At 41.7% G+C, this 18072-nt stretch overlaps 1 protein-coding gene across 1 annotated transcript in view; it reads right to left on the bottom strand.

The window, feature by feature from the left end:
• Positions 1–10057: 10057 nt before the first annotated feature.
• RNF150 (ring finger protein 150) overlaps positions 10058–18072 on the bottom strand; it is a 370527-nt gene continuing 362512 nt past the window's right edge. Inside the window, exon 7 of the mRNA XM_044680530.1 lies at positions 10058–10547. Within this exon, the coding sequence (XP_044536465.1) occupies positions 10429–10547 (119 nt within the window). The 3' untranslated portion in view covers positions 10058–10428. The remainder of the gene's footprint in view (positions 10548–18072) is intronic.

The following is an 18072-nucleotide window of genomic DNA, read 5'->3' as shown; positions in this document are numbered from 1 at the left end:
TCTCTCTCTCTCTCTCTCTCTCTCCCTTCCTCCCTCCCTCCCCCTCTCTCTTTCTCTTTCTCTCTCTCTTTCTTTCTTTCAGCATGCTGTTTTTCACTTTATTTCCTCCATGAGCTTTTCCCTAGTGTAAGTGATATGTGTTATCTTTTACAACATAGAGAACATGGAAATATGTATTGTGTAATGGCACATGTCTAAACTGTATCTTATTACCACCACCACCCATTGGGAGGTGGGCCAAATTGGGAAGGAGGAAGAGAGGGAGAGAACATGTCTATAAAATGGGGGCAATGGTAGACCCTATCTCTCAGGGTTGTTGTGAGGATCAAATGAGATGATATTTATTTAAAAGTGCTTAGTATTGTGCCTGGCACATAGTAGGTACTATATAAATTCTCATTCCCTTCTTTTCCTCTTCCAGAACAAATCACACAAAGCCTATCATGGTTTGTGAAATGAACATTTCAACTGATCCGTACAACATCCTTGGGAAGAAGGTGCCACAGGTGTTATGATTTCCACTTTACAAATGAGGAAAGTGAGGCAAAGTCTAGTAGATAGTGGAGTTAAGATTTGAACCCAGGGTTTGACTCCCAAGTTCAATATTCTTTCCACCCCTCCAGGCCCCTTAAATATTATCAATTAGAATGGTCACCGTGAGTGTGTTATGTCTCTACTAGAGGGGTTTCAATCACTAGACTCATACCATTTCCCTGTGTGGCTGCAAGCAGATTAAAATGTAATTGGGGATATTTTTTAAACAAAATAATAAAAAATACAATGTTATAGATAATGTTGATATTATATATTATGTTATATATAATTTATCTAATAATAATATACGAGTCAGTATACGACCTGCAGGGATTCTTATATATGATCGAATGGCCCTTGATTCGTTTGAGTTGGACACTTCTCCTCCCCTAGATTATGGCAAGGTACGGCGCAGCGAACATACATTTAGATGCGAGGGCTGTAGTCTGATTCCACTTTTATTAAAAAAAAAACAAACAAACCCCAAATCTGATTCCACTTTTATTAAAAAAAAAAACAAACAAACCCCAAATCCCCAACCCCTTCCCCACCCCTCACCCGCACCTTGCAATAAAATGTCTCAGAATTCACAATCCTTGGTTTATCTTTTATAGCTTCAAGATTTTTACTGGTACATAATAACACAGTTGTACTTATTTACATTAGAATCTTCTAGATAACAAAAATAGCCATGTCGTACTACCGAAGGTTTTCCATCGTTCTCCACGTTTCATAACCACCCCCAGAATGAGACCGAATGTTTGTACTCTCCTAAGCACATAACAGCGTCCAGTAACGCCAAGTCCGTGCCTGGGCCTCTTGCTTGTCAGGAAAAGGAATCCCTTTTAGAACATTTTCTGATTCCTCTATTTTTTTCAAGAGAGATTTAAAGTGCATTGGGAGGGATGGAGGAAAGAGGTGGAGAGAGAGAGGCGCAGAATAAAATCAAACTCGTGCCTGGGCTTGCACTAACCACCCAATTACATCTGCAATTCTGTACAGAAAAGAACGGTGGGATAAAAATGGCCCCGTTCCATGCACCATGCACCACGGCTACTCCACTGGAGTCAGCAAAAGGCCAAGGGAATACCCCAACGGGATAGTGCCAGTGCCACTGGGGCTTGGTGCTGGGACGGCTGCTCTTGGGTCTCAGAAGGTCAGGGTGATTTTCTGAATAGAGAATGAGTCCAGATGTTCAAAGGAAATCTTGAAGGACTAGACCAGAGCTTCTTCTTCTGGAAAGGACACCTGAATTGGGATCCATCTGGCCAGGAAACATTCAGGTGACACTCAGAAATTTTCCTCTAACTTTTGGAAGGCCCTAAAACATGGGCTGTGAAGTCTTTCATGGCCAGCCCAATCCCTGCGTCACACATAGTAGGGAAAAAAGGGATCTCAACTGGAAAGGAATCCAATAGGGCAGATGATTAGCTTATGTTCAAGTGAGAAAGTATAAAAGGAATTCAGATAATTTCTGTGTGTGTGTGTGTGTGTGTGTGTGTGTGTGTGTCTGTGTTTTCACATTTTGTACGCTGGCCTTTGCTGGTAAAGGTTTGCAGTCTAATAAGCTCAACATCATTAGATACTGCTTATGAGGTTGACTCCAGAAGCCAGAATGACCCGCTTTCAGCTCAGCTCATGTTAAATGGAGCCCACATCCCTTTTAATCTTAAAATCCACTTTAAAGAAAAAAAAGAAGAAATCTATTTTTTTTTCCTGGAAATGGATGGAATGTATCTTTTCACAAGTACAAAATCATGTAAAGATTGCTAAATACAAGGAACATCCCACTATAAAAATAACAGTCCCTCCCTTCCCTCCCCCCATACATTTTTTTTCTAATTATAAAAGGGTACAACCTTTTCCAGATGGCTAAGGTGGAAGTGAGAAATAAATATGGGGCTATGTACAGATACAAATACACTTGGATCGCCCATACCTTTTACATTCATCAGAAAGAAGCGTGTTTATTGATCTTCCTTGTGAATTTCACACGGCCGAATGATGGGGGGCACAAGGACGGGACGATGGGTCCCTGATTTTAGATCTCTAGGCAATCACCCCAGCCAGCCTGGCCTTCTTGGAAAACAAAGGAAGTAAAGAGCTTCTCTATTTTACAGACTAAAAGAAAGGGCTGCTGATGGTGATCTTGCCCGCCCATTTGGTTTCCCATCCAAACTTTCCAGTGTCCTTCACATTTCGTCTTTAAAAAAAAAATAGGACCCAATTGGTGTTGCTGAAGTAGTTGTCATTTCAAATAGAGACCCCGAGCTCAGGGGCTGAGGAAGTGTACATGAAAACTCTTATCAAGTTTCGGCCAGAGAAGGAAGAGATGATCCAGCAGAGGGCACCCTGGCCCCTGCCAAGGATTTACGTGCAATAGTACCATCTGGTGCAGCAACAAATTCCAGACTGGAAAGCCCATCTGTTATTCATTCTTTAACTGCACAAATATCAATTCGTACCGGCAACGCTTTGGTGTTTTCTCTTCGAGACCCGGACATGCTGTGTTTAGCCACTGGACACGCATGGGCATTCTTTGGCAATTTGTAAAAACTCTCTATTTCATTCTTAGTTCTAGATAAGATGTGGGACCACCTTAAGTGTTGAAGAAAGAAATGGGCATGGGCTGAACCTCCTGAGGGGAAGGATGGCTAAGCTCTAAATGGAAAAGATGGAGGGGGACTAAGGCCACTACTTGTTTTAGACTTTGGGATTTGGTCAAGTAAATCAACGTTTGAGAGAATACCCAGGCATTCCACTGGGACTCAGAATCTCAGAAATGTCAGTCCCACAAGGGACTTCTGGGATTATATACTCTTAACCCCCCCCCTCATTTTATGTGAAGAAAACTCAGGCTATGAGAGATGACTTACGTAAGGTCACACAGCGAGTTTAGTGAATTTGAAGCCAGGTCTTTGGACTCCAAGTTCAGCACTCCTTCCCTAACCTTTAACTGCCTCTTTGCCTGTTTTTACCTTGAATTTTATTTGTGAAATTACTTGAAGAAAATAAAGCTTTATCAGTGGAAGAAATGTCATACACTTCGATAATTCTCTGTCTTTGGTCTATAGAGTATGTACATGGTCCCTTTTATTCTCCCATCCCCTTTTCCTATGACCTCTCATTTCAGGAAGAATGGCAATGTCACAGGAATAACCCATTTAGGATTCAGAGACCAAAAAGACTCAGCCTGACTTAGGCTGAAATGGATTTTCCTAATCTTCTCTTCCCCCCATCACAGTGGTGAGGCCATGTCTATCCCCCTTAAGAAAAGTATTCCTGTGTTTATCAGTAAACATGGATCAAATGGTTACTTCATTGGTATAGCCCCAGCATCCATAGATTCAAGCCCTTTGGTCACAGATTTTCCTGAAAGTGCCTCTTGCTTATGGAGCACATGGCCCAGGTTCGGTTTAGAGGGCTTGACCTTGACTTTTCCCTTGTAGAATAGGTGTCACAACTCAAGAGCTTTCATTGGGCAGGTGGTAACTGAAATCTGGTTATTAATGGCCCCCTACAGGATCTGGAACCCTTACCACCCATTCCGGGGATTACAATTCAGTTCCATTAAAGGGATCGAAGTGGAAGAGGCTAGTTATTGATCCATGGGCTTTTAAAATAAGACCTGCTTTTATCACAGAGGGCTTTGGGGTTGTTAGGTGGGAAGGAAGACAGGCAGAGGGAGAGGGACTAAGTAATGATGAGAATGTAATCATTATTTACTGAGAATCAACCTCTTCTTTTTTATCTGATCTCCATTGTCATGGGCTAGAATGTCCTTCAAAAATAAGTCCATCTAATGGAGAACTCAAATTCTAGTCCTTGGATAAAACTGATGACCTTAGCAGAGGTTAAATCCATAGGCTTAGAGCTGGAGGGAAATTTGGACAATTTAAAAATGTGCCCCCTCCCCTTTTAAAAAATAGATGAGGGCACTGAGACATCAAGAAAGGAAATAACCTGTTTGATAGTGCCCAGGCACTTGGGGTGGAGCCTGTCCCTCCAACCCAGGTCTTCTTGCCTCTATCTCCAGTGTCTTCTCATTCTGCCTGCTCATTTCAAGTCACCTGTAGAGTTATATATTCATTTATTTTGTTGCCCTCCTTTAAACACACTATTACCTAAGTCTCTCATTTGTGCTAGTTAACCAACATTTGCTGAGTGGCTACTAAACCCAGGATACCACCAGTCGGAGATGACCATTTCTGTATTCTTCTTTCTCCAATTTGAACAGTTATATTTTTGAAGCATCCCCAGTAATTCCACAAACAATTTATTCATAGTTAAATAAGGAGAAGAGTTAAGATGAGAGGAGGTCTGATAAAACTGTGGGCTTTGGACTCGGAGGACATCTCACAGCTACTGTGTTCTTCACTTGTAACACATGTGAGTTAATTCAAGAAACTTACCCGTAAAATGAGGGGGTTGGATGCCATGGCCCCTGAGGTACCTTCTAGCTCTTTACTGATGATGGCATAATCCTCTGAATGAATGGTGGGAATGGATTATCTCCTCCATCCCCAGGGTTCTTGGGGAAATTGGTGGTAGGGAACAGAGAGGAACTGGAATAGTAGTGATGGTAATGGAGAGTGAATCTCAGACTGCAGTTTGGACATGTTATTGTCAAGGTGGCAGTTAGGGCCAGGAAAGCCATTCTGCTGCTAGTAGTTTCAGATAAGACTGAGTGAGATGAAGAAATAGTGGAGATAATAAAGTTGGGTGAAAAATCATGGAATCTCAAGGTTCAAAGAGAACTAGGGGCCATTAAGTGATCTCAAAGGATCTTTCCAATTATGATTTGTATATCTGAAATCACTACCTACACAATTTGCAGAGGCTCTCTACAGAAACAGAGAACTCATTGTCTAGCTTTATGGCAAATTCCGTTTCTTGCTAGAAGCTCAAATGTAGATACTGCTATGTGTCAAGAACAAAACTCAACACAAAACGACAGATTAGGGACCACCAACTTCTTTCATCTTGAGTGCTGTCTGAGAGTTTCACTGGTTGACCTTTGGAAGAGGTCTGGAAGAGAAAGAAATGAGGAGAAAGAGAAAGCAGGATGAGAGAATAAGTGAGGTTGGACCAGATGACCTACCATTAAGCTTCCAGCTCTAACCTTCTTTGATTTCCAAGACCTAAGAGGGGAGAGAGAGTAACGAAGGATACTATGGGAAGATATCTCAGGGGCAAATGACTCTCTGTACCTGGTACGAGGAGGAGGTGAGAATGACTCCTGAGTGCCATACTTGAAATGACCATTTGACACTTTGGGATTTGAAATCATTAATCCCATCAAAGTCTCACCTGTTTCCCCCAGAAATGCTAATGGGGCATCTCTTGTTTGACTTAAACCCAAGGACATGAATGACATTTCCCCTTTTAATTTATTCATCTTTCTCAAAACTCTTAACTACACAAGAGCTAAAATTTTTACTGAGAATCAAGCCTTAGGACACACCTAAGAAGAAAGTTCATGTGATAATCATTGGAGCCTCCAGATTTTTCCCAAAAGGAAAAGCCACATTTTAGGATGGATATTGACAAATTAGAAAGTGTTTAATAGAATATAATGATAATGGAGAAGAACCTCAATTCCATACCATATGAACATTTGCTGAAGGAAATAGGGAGACAGCCTGGAGGAAAGAAGATTTGAAGGACCCAAGATAGCTGTTTTTGAGTATTTGAAGGGCTAACATGTAGAAGAAGGATAAGATTTGTTCTTGACCATTAGACAGTAGTTCTTAGAAGAACTGAGGAACGGCAGCTAGGTGGCTCAATGGATAGAGAGTCAGGCCTGGAGACAGGAGGTCCTAGGTTCAAATCTGACTTCAGACATTTCCTAGCAATGTGACTCTGGGAAAGTCACTTAACCCCAACTGCCTAACCTTTATCTCTCTTCTGCCTTGGAGCTAATACACAGTATTGATTCTAAGAAAAAGAAGAAAAGGGTTTAAAAAAAAAAAGAATAGTAGAGAAAAACTTTGAGGTAAAATTTAGGTTTGAGGAAAGAAACAACTTTCTTGATCCACTGGATTATATCTGGGCTCACAGACCTGACAGAATCTTGTTCTCAGGTATACAAAAGCCCTGCACAGACAGAAAATTCCTGCACTTAATGACAATATTTAGCATTCTCACTCCTTGACACTGAAATCTACTGGTTTGAGTATTATTTGTAGGGTCGAATTATATCGTGGCTGGGAAAGAAGAGAAGATGATGGCTAAGCTAAATTGGAGAGGGACAAGTGGAGATTTGGAATCCTCACAGATTCCAGGTTCTATGAGACTTAACATTTTATTTCATTATGAAGCTAGAATGGATTGTGTGATCTCTTTCAAAATAATAATTGATGGAAGAAAGAATAAGGAATAACTGACATCTACAGTATAGTTTAGTCATTTGGGACTTTTCCTTTAGCAAAAATTTCCCAATGGGCTCCTTTATCCTGTATTAATTAAAAAGAAAGAAAAACCAGTCTTCTTTGGATCCATAGGCTAATTTGGGTGGTAGTTACTCCCATAGAAAGAGGGAAAAAGATGACTAGCAAGCTGTCTCCCTTGCTCGAACTCAAACTTGCCCCATATTATTCAATGGAGGCACATTAGTGACTAATTCTCAAACTGATTTCAGTAATTAGCAGAGTCCAAATCAGGATATAGTGAATAAGACTTTGCCCCAGGGCATAAATATCTAGGCTGCCCTCTTCACTACCACTCAATTATTTCTATCCTACATGAAAGAATTTCTAGTTATAGCTAGGTAATAGAGAACTTCTGCAAAGTCTGAGGCTTTAGATGTGATGTGTTCAGGCCATGCCTTAATTACCTTTGGATTTCTCCCAACACAATCCTTTATATGGAATAGCTGGTACTTAACAAGTGGTTTTTGACTGAATATGGAGGATTTTATGAAGCACAGAACTCTCTGATAATAGCAGAACTGCAGGGGACTATCCACTGTTTCATGGGTTCTTGTCTTTGTGCTCCGAATCACAGGATTTAACTGGAAATTATTTAGGAGATCATCTCCAATTCATCCATTTACCAGAGGAGAAAACTGAAGCCCCAAGAGTGATTTGGCTGAGGTCACAGAGGTAGGAAGAGAGGACCATAGCTTTAGAGAAGAAACTTTAGAAATCATCTAGTTCATCCCCCTCATTTTATAAGTAAAGAAACTGAGACCCATATAAAGGAAGTCTTGCAAGGGCAGCTTGGGAATAGTTATGATTATTATTTCATATATATATCACTCTTACTTATCTTTTACTACCACGGGGAGCAATGATACTGATAATCCAGAAGCATAATGTAATTCAAAAGTCATTTTAAAAATCTGGCTTTGGAATGTATCATGATTTTGTTGAAATCACAGATTTGTCTTAATCATATTTACCTCAGTTTAATTCACCAATCAGTTTGCATCCTTTAAGCCCACGGTGATAAAAGGAGGGAGAGGTCATCCAGGCATATGTTGAGTAGAAAAGAGAAAACCCATCTGGGCTTAAGAATTTTCAATCAATAATCTATAGATGGATAATCAGTGCTTCTCTATGATACCTTTCTAAGGGTCTCAAATCACTTGGTCTTTTAGAAATCATTTTGAGATAGTATAGAACTGTGGTGGCAAACCTATGGCACGCATGCCAGAATGGGCACTCAGTGCCCTATCTGTGGATACATGCCCTTTTCCCCCAGCACAGAGTTTGTTACTAGAAAGCCTGAGGGATAGGGGCTGGGCTGCTCCCTTCCCCTTCTCCACATGCACCTGAGGATATCAACCACCCCTCTAAAAGGTTTGTCATCAGTGGTATAGAACATTGTAGCTTCACACTGCTCAGATTTAGGGCTTCTGTTTCCTGACTATTCAAGGATTTTATTTGTAACAGATTAGCTCCTGAGGCTGAAATGGGCTGTGGTCATGGACAGGATGGCTCCCTCCCTCTTCCAACCTAAGCCAGGATGCTTCCCCAAACTATAACTCCATATCATTGGTCAGAGCTGGGAACAAGAGTTCTGTGTAAAGAAAGGCCAGATTATATTCAAGGATCTCATTTCTGGAGAGGAATAGTTTGGGTCCTAGATGGGTGAGAAGTTTGTGCAGCCAGAAAAGCCTTCCTTCTCTTCTTTACAATCTGCAAATCTGCCCAGAAGGGACCTTTTAAATAAGAGAAAACAATGACCACGGGTCTCCCTGAACTCTGTTCCATGTCTTGGCAAGTGGCATATCCTGATGGCAAAACCCATATTTGTTTGAGGAATGGGTTTTTGAAGCAGGGTGGAACTGTCCTCAGAATATGGGAAAATGGGAGGGGGATTTACTCCCCATTTTCAATCCAGGTACCATCTTGGATGCAGGGGACTTCACACAGTGGGCAAGGGCTAGAGTGACCATCAGCAAGAGGCATTCACTACTTGACCAAGTTAAGCTGAAAGTCTTCTCTGCCCGTGGACACTTCAAATGTAATACAAAATTCCATGCTATAAAAATAGCACATCTCTGACACAGGGAGGGGGAGAAAAAAAAGGGGTAAAAACAAAAACCCGGTTTGCATTTCCTCAGTGCCTTTCCTTTTCCTTTTCCCTCGTTTGGCCTCTCACAGCTCAGAGACACTGGACTTGGCCAAGTCCCACACTGTTCTTCTGGGGATAAAATGATTTAGGAGGATTACAGCTCACCTGGCAAACAGTCGTGCTCAGGGGACTGGGGCAAACCATTTACTAGGGAGTCACCTAAATTCTCCTGTAAGGGCCAGGGCCAGGCGTAAACAACGAGTGATGGAATCAAGGGGAAACGTGGCACTGTTGTGGCTGCTGCTCCTGCTGCTGTCTTGGCTCTGCTTGCTGAGGGCTCTGCAATTGCCAGCTCTGCCATGGCCTTTCTCCCTATTCGTCTTTATAACCCACCCCTCCGGGCACCCCCTCCACCCAACATGGTGGATTCCTATTCTTACGGGGACCAATGCACAAGGCTTTTGGCTTGAAGATGAAAGGAAGCCGGCCTCTAGCTGTACACTTCCGTGTGATTCCCCAGGTCCAGCCCTTCCAAATCATGGCATGCCAGTCATGCAGCTGGAGCTGGGTCCAGGCTTGCGAGAAGCGAGCCCTCGTCCTCTCCCTTTCGTGCCAGGTGGAAGCGAGGACGACGCAGCTGAAGCGAGCGAGGCCCTGGCCAGCCAGGAGAGGGAGGGGGAGGCCTCTGGCACATGGGATTTTCAGGACTCACTCGGGAGGGCTGAAAATCTTAGTGAAAGCTGGTTCGGACGGTTCCGAGGGGCCGAGGCACCGGTTCTTGTCAGAGCCGAGCATACGCTTCACGGTGAAATGTCAAGGCCAGAAATCTGAGAAATCGGATCGGAGCAGGTGCTGGCTGCTTCCAGACAAGAATGAGGGAGGGATAAGCTGAAGGGAACCAAAGGAAGAGGACGGCGGTGCAGATGTCGAGCGAATTACAGATACCCTTAAAAAACAGCAAGGACAACAAACAGCAACACTGAATAAAAAGCCAACAGCACTCCCAGCCGCCCCCAAAGCAGAGCCGCCCAGGGGAGAGGGAGAATAAGGAGGGAAATGGAACTCTCGAGGCTGTCCTTCAGGCGCTGTTTTCTGAGCCGCTGAAGCCCGGGGCCTTGAACGCTTGGGGGTGGTGGAAAAGAAATCCGCTTTCGACTTCCAAGCTGCCAACGTCGTGGACTGATGGAGAGATGCTGAGATGGCGTCCAAGTGGATGCAACTCTATGTATTGCTTTTCGTGGACCATCCCCGAATGGAGCACACGGAAGCTGTGGTGGTGGTGGTCTGGAGGTGTATGATGGAGGGAGGCCTGGGGCTCGCCCCTTCGCCCTCCCCCTGGAGCCCGACCGTCCCCCTTTGTCTCTGCTCAGTGTTTCAGGATTTCACCTCTTCACAGTCTTGGTCAGTGGAAAGCTCCACATCAGAGAGTCCAACTTCCATGGCCATGATCAACGAGATGTCTGAATCGCTGCTCACTGCTGGCTCTTGTTCACCTAGAAGGGGAAAATGAAGAATTTGTCCATTAGGTCACATGCAGCCAGTTAGTTCTGACAGAGGAAGGGTGGCTAGGGGATAGAGACTTGGCTTTGGAGTCGGGAAGACTTGGAGTTCGATGCTATTTTGGGCAAGTTTAATTTAATTTTGCAGTGCTCTAGTCAGGAGCAGACCGAATATGGCTCACTTGTTTTTATATGGCCAGTGAGCTAAAGATGGTTTTTACATTTTTTTCTTTTTCTTTTTAAATTTAAACCCTTACCTTCCATCTTGGAGTCAATACGGTGTGTTGGCTCCAAGGCAGAAGAGTGTTTTACATTTTAAAAATATAATAAAAGCCCTTTGCCTAAAAATGTAAAAACCATTCTTATTTCATAGGCCCATAGCACAAAAGGAGGCAGCTGACCAGAAGTGGCCTACAGGGTCTAGTTGGCTGACCCTGGGAACCACAGGTTTGTGGATAGGGTTTTCTTGTCCAGGATACCCTTTATGAAAGAAAAGCCCTAGCCCTATTCTAGCTCCAAAAACATTTTTTAAGGTCATAGGAATGCAAATATCCTAGTTAGGTCTTTTTGACATCCTCTTGTGAACCTGGAGAAGGACAACAATGAGCAAATTCATTATCAAACAAGATGAAGACTTTCTGGAGGAGGCTAGGTGGCACAGTGGTTGGAGGCCAGACTTGGAGGCAGGAAGATCTGAATTTAAATCTGAGTTCAGATGTTGACTAGTTGTATCATTCTGGATACATCACTTAATCTTGTTTGCCTCAGTTTCCTCATCTGTAAGATGAACTGGAAAAGGAAATAGCAAACCACTCCAGTATCTTTGCAAGAAAACCCCCAAAGGGGTCAAGAAGAATTGGACAAGGCTGCAAACAACTGAACAACAACATGTTGAGTTCTTGAAAACTATGAAAGAAGAGTATCAAATCTATCAAGGTGGAGAGGCCACAAAGTGATACATTATGACTCGCTAATCCAAAGAACAGCACAATAAAGTGGGATAAGAAGTTTTGTAATCAGAGGACACGGATTTAAATCTTTTCCTTCCACTGATTTGCTGTGGGACTTTGGGCAAGTTTAATCACACTGGACTCCAATTCCTCATTAGAACAATGAAGGGGTGGGACTAGATAGGCTTTGGGGTACCTTCCAGATCTTAATCTATAATCAATCTAATTTTGAAGCATCTTATTACTGGAGCCATAACTAGCTATTTTCTGTGCCTGGGACAATCTTGCATAGATCCACTGAAGAAAGAAGTATATTGTGGGTCACAGAGATTTCTACATTGATAGACAATACATTAGCTGACAATGGGGAGGGGAGGAATTGGTCTGGAGATTTAGCCACTGGGAGAAGCAAGTATACCCTGAGATGAGGCCACTGATCCCATGGTGGGATATAGGACCAGTCAGGGAGGAAGCTCAGGACAATAATCCTAAATTTGTCAGCTGCAGGAGGAAGGGAGCATGCCTCTGTAGAAGATGAAACAAGAAGAACTGGGGGAAAACAGACACCTTAGATGACACTTTTTATATTCTCTTATTTTTTTCTCCTAGTGGCCCTGCTCATCACCCTATTTCCTCTTGGGTAATACAGTTTTTTAACCCATACTTCTTTTTAAGCCCTTACCTTCTTTTTCTTAGAATCAATACTGCTTATCAGCTCCAAGGCAGAATAGTGGTAAGGGCAATGGGATTAAGTAATGTGTCCAGGGTCACACAGCTAGGAATTATTTGAGGCCAGATTTGAACCCAGGACTTCTTGTCTCTAGGCCTGGCTCTCAATCCACTGAGCTCCCTGGCTGCCCCCGAACTTTTATCTTTTGTCTTAATTTCAATTCTAAGGCAGAAGAATGGTAAGGGCTAGGCAATGGGAGTTAGGTGATTTCTCTAGGGTCACATAGGTAGGAAGTGTCTGAAGCTACATTTGAACCCAGATCCTCCTGATTCCAGGTCTGGTACTCTATCCACTGAGATAGCTATCTTTCCCAAGTAATATATTTTTGGGTTATGGTAACTCTCAAATGATTCTACTTAGTTCTAAAGAAGTTTGGATCTAGGCCGGTAGTATTTCCCTACCACTTAATGGAAGTATGGCTGGTGGAAGTACCAAAATAGGAATTTTATCATCTTTTCACTCTTTGGACTGACAGCTCATCTTCCCAAGCAGAAAAGGTACCTGTTCAGTTCCTTCTGTGCTCCTATTATCAATGTTTGCACTTACTATTCATTAAAAAGTTTATGTGTTGGCGATAAATGGAACTGAAGCAGTTGATTTGAGCCCAAAAGAGTGGAGCTGCACCACACATTTCTTGTGTCCATCCATGCCTTTGCTTGAGCTGTTTCCAATGCTCTAGAGGGGCTCCAGTGTCCTTCTCTCCTTCTACCCCAGCTCTGCCCATCCCATTTCCTTCAGAGGCAACATGGTGCTCATTGGAGAGGGTAATGCTTTAGTATCTGAGCACCTGCATTAAGACCTTGGTGCTGCTACTTCATACCTGGGGCAAATATATATATATGTGTGTGTGTGTGTGTGTGTGTGTGTGTGTGTGTGTGTGTGTGTATCTGTTGGGTATGAAGTCAGAAAGACTCAAGTTCAAATCTGGCTACAGATACTTATTAGCTGCAAGGCCCTGGGCAAATCACTTAACCCTGTTTGCTTCAGTTTTCTTAACTATAAAATAAGGACAATAACAATTATCTACCTTTCAGAGTTACTGGGAAGATCAAATATAAAGTGAATATAGGGGGGCATATGGGTGGCTCAGTGGATTGAGAGCCAGGTCTAGAGATGGGAGGTCCTAGGTTCAAATCTGGCCTCAGACACTTCCTAGCTGTGTGACCCTGGCCAAGTCACTTGACCCCCATTGCCTACCCTTACCACTCTTCTGCCTTGTAACCAATACAGAATATTGATTCCAAGATGGAAGGTAAAGTTTTAAAAACAAACAAATAAACAAACAAACAAATAAATAAATAAAGTAAGTGGACATAGCATGGTGCTTGGCACATAGCAGGTGCTATATAAATGCTATACCTCCCCCTCCCTTTATTATCTGTTAACCTTGAGCAAATCACTTTAGCTCTGCAGGGCTCAGTCTCCTCCTCCGTAAAGTGAAGGGGTATAACTAGATGGCCACTTTTGACCTCTTCTCGCTCAAATTCAATAATCTTATAATCCTTTCTAGAAAGCCCAGCTCAAGTGCTACCTCTTCTATGAAGCTTTTCCTGGTTTCTAGAAGGTTAGAATGACACCCCTTTCTCAGATTTCTCAGAGCACTCTTTATCCCTTTAATTACATTGTACTCTTTATCTTTCTAGTTATTTAGGTACAAATTTTACCTCCACCCCCCCAACTGCAGATATCCCTTCCACCTTGAGAGTTTCCCCATCACAGTTTTGCTATATCTTGGGTTGACATAAGAAATTAAATGGGAATTTCAGTGGAGTCTTGCAGAAGCTTCAGAGGATACACACAAAGGCCTGAAGATGACACAGAAAAAGTTTAGTAACTCAGAAATGCATACTGAACTCCAAACATACAAAAAGCTATTCTTAACATCTCATGAAAGAAAAAAAAATTTAGACCTCTTCTCTAGTAGGAAGGAAGGGCCCACAACTTTTATGCAGATTTTCCAGACTGTGGGGGCACTTTGCCCCTAACCTCAGCGATATGGAGGGGATATACCTATAAGTTCCTTGCATGTGGGGTCCATGTCTTATCTCTCTTGTTTTCACAGCATATAGTAGGCACTTAACAAACACTTCTGGGTTGAAAACAAATGGTTATTCCCATTTTGCAGAAGGCTTAATAGACTCAGTTCTACATAGGATAGAAATTGAGAATAGGAAAGTGTTCAAAAGCCCCCTGGGATTAAAAGAACACAAATTTAGAATTCCAAGGGACCCTAAGGAGAGATTTAGTTCAATTCTCCTCATTTTATTATTGAGAAAACTATAGCTAGAGAGGTTAAGTTGCTTATCAGGATCATACTCATAAGTGAAAGAGGCAAGCTTTAAACTTCCATTTTCTGACTTGGCAATCTGTGCTTTTTCCATTTATAACCAATTGTCTCAGATACACATTTGTTGCATGGTCGTTTCAGTTCTGACTGGCTCTTCACGACCTGTTTTGTCATTTTCTGGGGAAAGATACTGGATTGGTTTGTCATTTCTTTCTCCAGCTCATTTTGCAGATGATAAAACTGAGGCAAATGAGGTTAAGTGACTTGCCCAATGTCACATGGCTAGTAAGTGTCTGAGGCTGGATTTGAACTCAAGATGATGAGACTTCCTGATTCCTAGCACACTGCATCACCTCGCTGTCCCCTCTCTGGTATGCCTACTAATTTTTTATTTTGAGATCACCTACTAATTTTACTCTTCACCATCATCTGATCACTCTACACATTTTACAAATGAAGAGAATGAGGTACCAAGAAGCTGTGATTTCCCTATGAAACCTACACATCCCGTAGGTGGCATGGATGGACTTCCAGGTCGATGACCACCCACTCAATCAATCTCCTTCTCCCATAACTCACCTAAATTGGAGGCACAATGCTCACAGAGAAAGCCATTGACAATGTTTCCAGGTTTATGGTTCTGAGTCTCTGGAGGACAGTCTAGATCTCTTTTCTCTAGAGACTTTATCATCTTGGACTCTCTATATTCCTTAATTGATCAAATCTCATGATAACTGGCATCCCAGATGGACATAAGGAGAGTGAGTTAAATATATATATATATATAAATATATATATATATATAAATATATAACTACCCTGAGCCCAAACAATTGAGTCCCCTCCTCCCTGGGCTAATCATCTTCTGAAGCTTCCATCCCTTTCATGGACTCCCCAGGCTGACATTTAAGAGTGAGGGTATGAAACTGCAACCAAAAAGGGTTATTTTAAGTCATTTAAGGACATTTTCATTTTAACAAGTTAACTTCCTGCTCTTTCCTCTCTCAAGCAATCATGCAGTTAAAATGAATTGTGATTTTGAAAGAGAAATGCGGCCCCCAATTATAGTTTGTCCCCCCTCCTGGCTCCTTCGGCACTGGCGAGATTTCCTGATAATTGCAACTGTTAGATTGGGCTGGAATTAGATATTGAGAAGAGAAGTAGGAATACAAATCAGATGCAATTGTTTTTTATATTGAAGAAGGTTTTTGCCTATTATAGAAAAAGAAGATTGCCTTTGACTGTTCACCGGTGGGTTGTGGATATATAATTATAAGATGAATGGTAGTCTTATGCATAGACTTTTGAGAACCTGTATGCAAACCCACCTCCAGCTACATTTGATAAGGCAGCATTTAAAGCAGTTATTGGTGCCATGACTATTTTGAAGGCACAGAGGGAAGACAGAAAGACTTATTTTATAATACATGGTAAAGTCTTATTCACTGCAAGGATTGGGGTGGATTCACTGCCCTTGGGGGCCTACATATTCTCAAGAGCATTCTCTTTCATAAGCACTTTGAGGAAAAGGTCTGTCTTTGCTTTTGTTTTTTGATTTCCCAATGCTTAGTAAAGTATTGGCACATAGAAACCCTTAAAAGTGACCCCTTTCTCCCTCCTTTCCTCTGTTCCTTCTTTCTTCCATTTTCCCCTCCCTTCCTTCTTCCCTTCTTCCCTTCCTTCCTTTCTTTTTTCTTTCTTATCTTCCTTCTTTTTATAAGACTAGGAATGGGAAAGAGAAAAACTGTGTCTACTCTCAAGGAACTTATACCTTTGAACAGTTTATTCCTAATTTTATATCAAATTTTCCCCCCAAACTCGTATCTTCCATCTTAGAATCAATACTGCGTACTAGTTCCAAGGCAGAAGAGCAGTAAAGGTTAAGCAATGGGAGTTAGGTCACTTGTCCAGGGTCACACAGCTAGGAAGGGTCTGAGGCTAGATTTGAGCCTACGACCTCCCTCTCTAGGCCTGGCTCTCCATCCACTGAGCTACCCAGCTGCCCCCTAATTCTATCGCTATTAAGATTTATGTATACTGTAACGGTTAAATTAGGAGTTTGATAAAAAAAAAAGAGAGCAGCTTTTAACAATTTTAGTTTTAATGAGAATATAGTAAAATGAGGGAAATATAGGAAAGAGACAGAGAGAGAAACTGCCTAACTAGCTACCCTATAACTGCTATTAGAAAAAGTCCAGCTGATCATCCTTCAGCTCAGCACCAGACAGAATCAATCAATCAATCAATCTATCTATCTATCTATCTATCTATCTATCTATCTATCTATCTATCTATCTAATCTCCCAACTACCAACTAATCACCAATCCACATTCTAGCAACCAATCCCCAACAACCAACCACCAAAGACCCAACCCAGAAAAGGTCAAAAAGCCCCTCTCAGTCGGTGCACTGGCCTTTTATATCCCCTTCTTACCTCACTTCCTCTCTCTCTGGTCACTATGGGCTGGTATATCTTTACACATCTCTATGGTAAAAGGACCTCCAAGTCTCCAGTTAAATTAGAAGAAAGGGATTAAGAATTCCCTTTTACAATACTATCCACTACAGAAAATCTGTCACCCAGAAAAATGGGATGAGACTAGACAATGGATAAATGAGTTCACTTTAAAAGCACTCAAGTAGTTTGGTATTTCAAAGAATTTTATAATTCTTTTAAATATATAATTCTTTTTTATATTCTTTTATATATTTTGTATATTTATATATATTTTTATAATTCTTATAAATATATAATATTCTTTTTAAAGTGAAGATCTCTTTTGCAAACTGCATAATCAGCACCTCACATATGTAATTAGTCAATTTAGGATTTTGTATGTTGGGCTTTTTAAAGCTTAGGGCTCCCGAACTCCTCTTCAGAGCCAGGTTCTCCACAAACAACACTGGATGATTTTGGCCAAAGAAAAATAGTGCTATTTCTGGAAGAATCCAGGTAGTAGCTTTAGTACTTTACTTTGAGCCACTGGGGCTAGAGTCAGCTGTTGGGACTGTTGCTGAGGAATTTTCTGCCCATCGTATCATCATAGATTTAGGGACACAAAAGACCTTTCAAGTCGTCTAGTCCATCCCTACCCCTCATTTTATAGGTGACAAAATGGAGGCCAAGAAAAGCTAAGAGACTTGGCCCAAGTCACATACAAGAGTAATTAGTTGAGTCAGAATTTAGATTCAGGGTCCTGTGACTAAGTTCAGGACTCCAAGGCAGCCTAGTATGGCAGAGGAGTTGTTGGTCTCTATCTTCAGAGGGCATTTCCATTCTGGGAGTTCTCTACACTGATGAAATCATGGGTTTTTGTCATTTGCCTGGATATCTGTCATGTAGCCATTGAAGATGAGAATGTAAAACTCATAGCTTCCAACCATCTCAAATATAAAAATCCCTTTTTAATGTTAAAAAACTTCACAGATCTCACATAACTTTTTTTGGTCCCTATTAATTCAATTAAAAAATTAAATTTGAAAAACATTTCTGATGTGTCTACTACATGTAAGGCACTGTATGGGGCTCTATGCATACAAAAAAGAAAAAT

Source organism: Gracilinanus agilis, chromosome 6 (genome assembly GCF_016433145.1).
Source record: "Gracilinanus agilis isolate LMUSP501 chromosome 6, AgileGrace, whole genome shotgun sequence".
Lineage (NCBI taxonomy): Eukaryota > Metazoa > Chordata > Mammalia > Didelphimorphia > Didelphidae > Gracilinanus > Gracilinanus agilis.
Note: the sequence above shows the minus strand (reverse complement) of the source record. Positions and strands in the feature narration are given on the sequence as shown.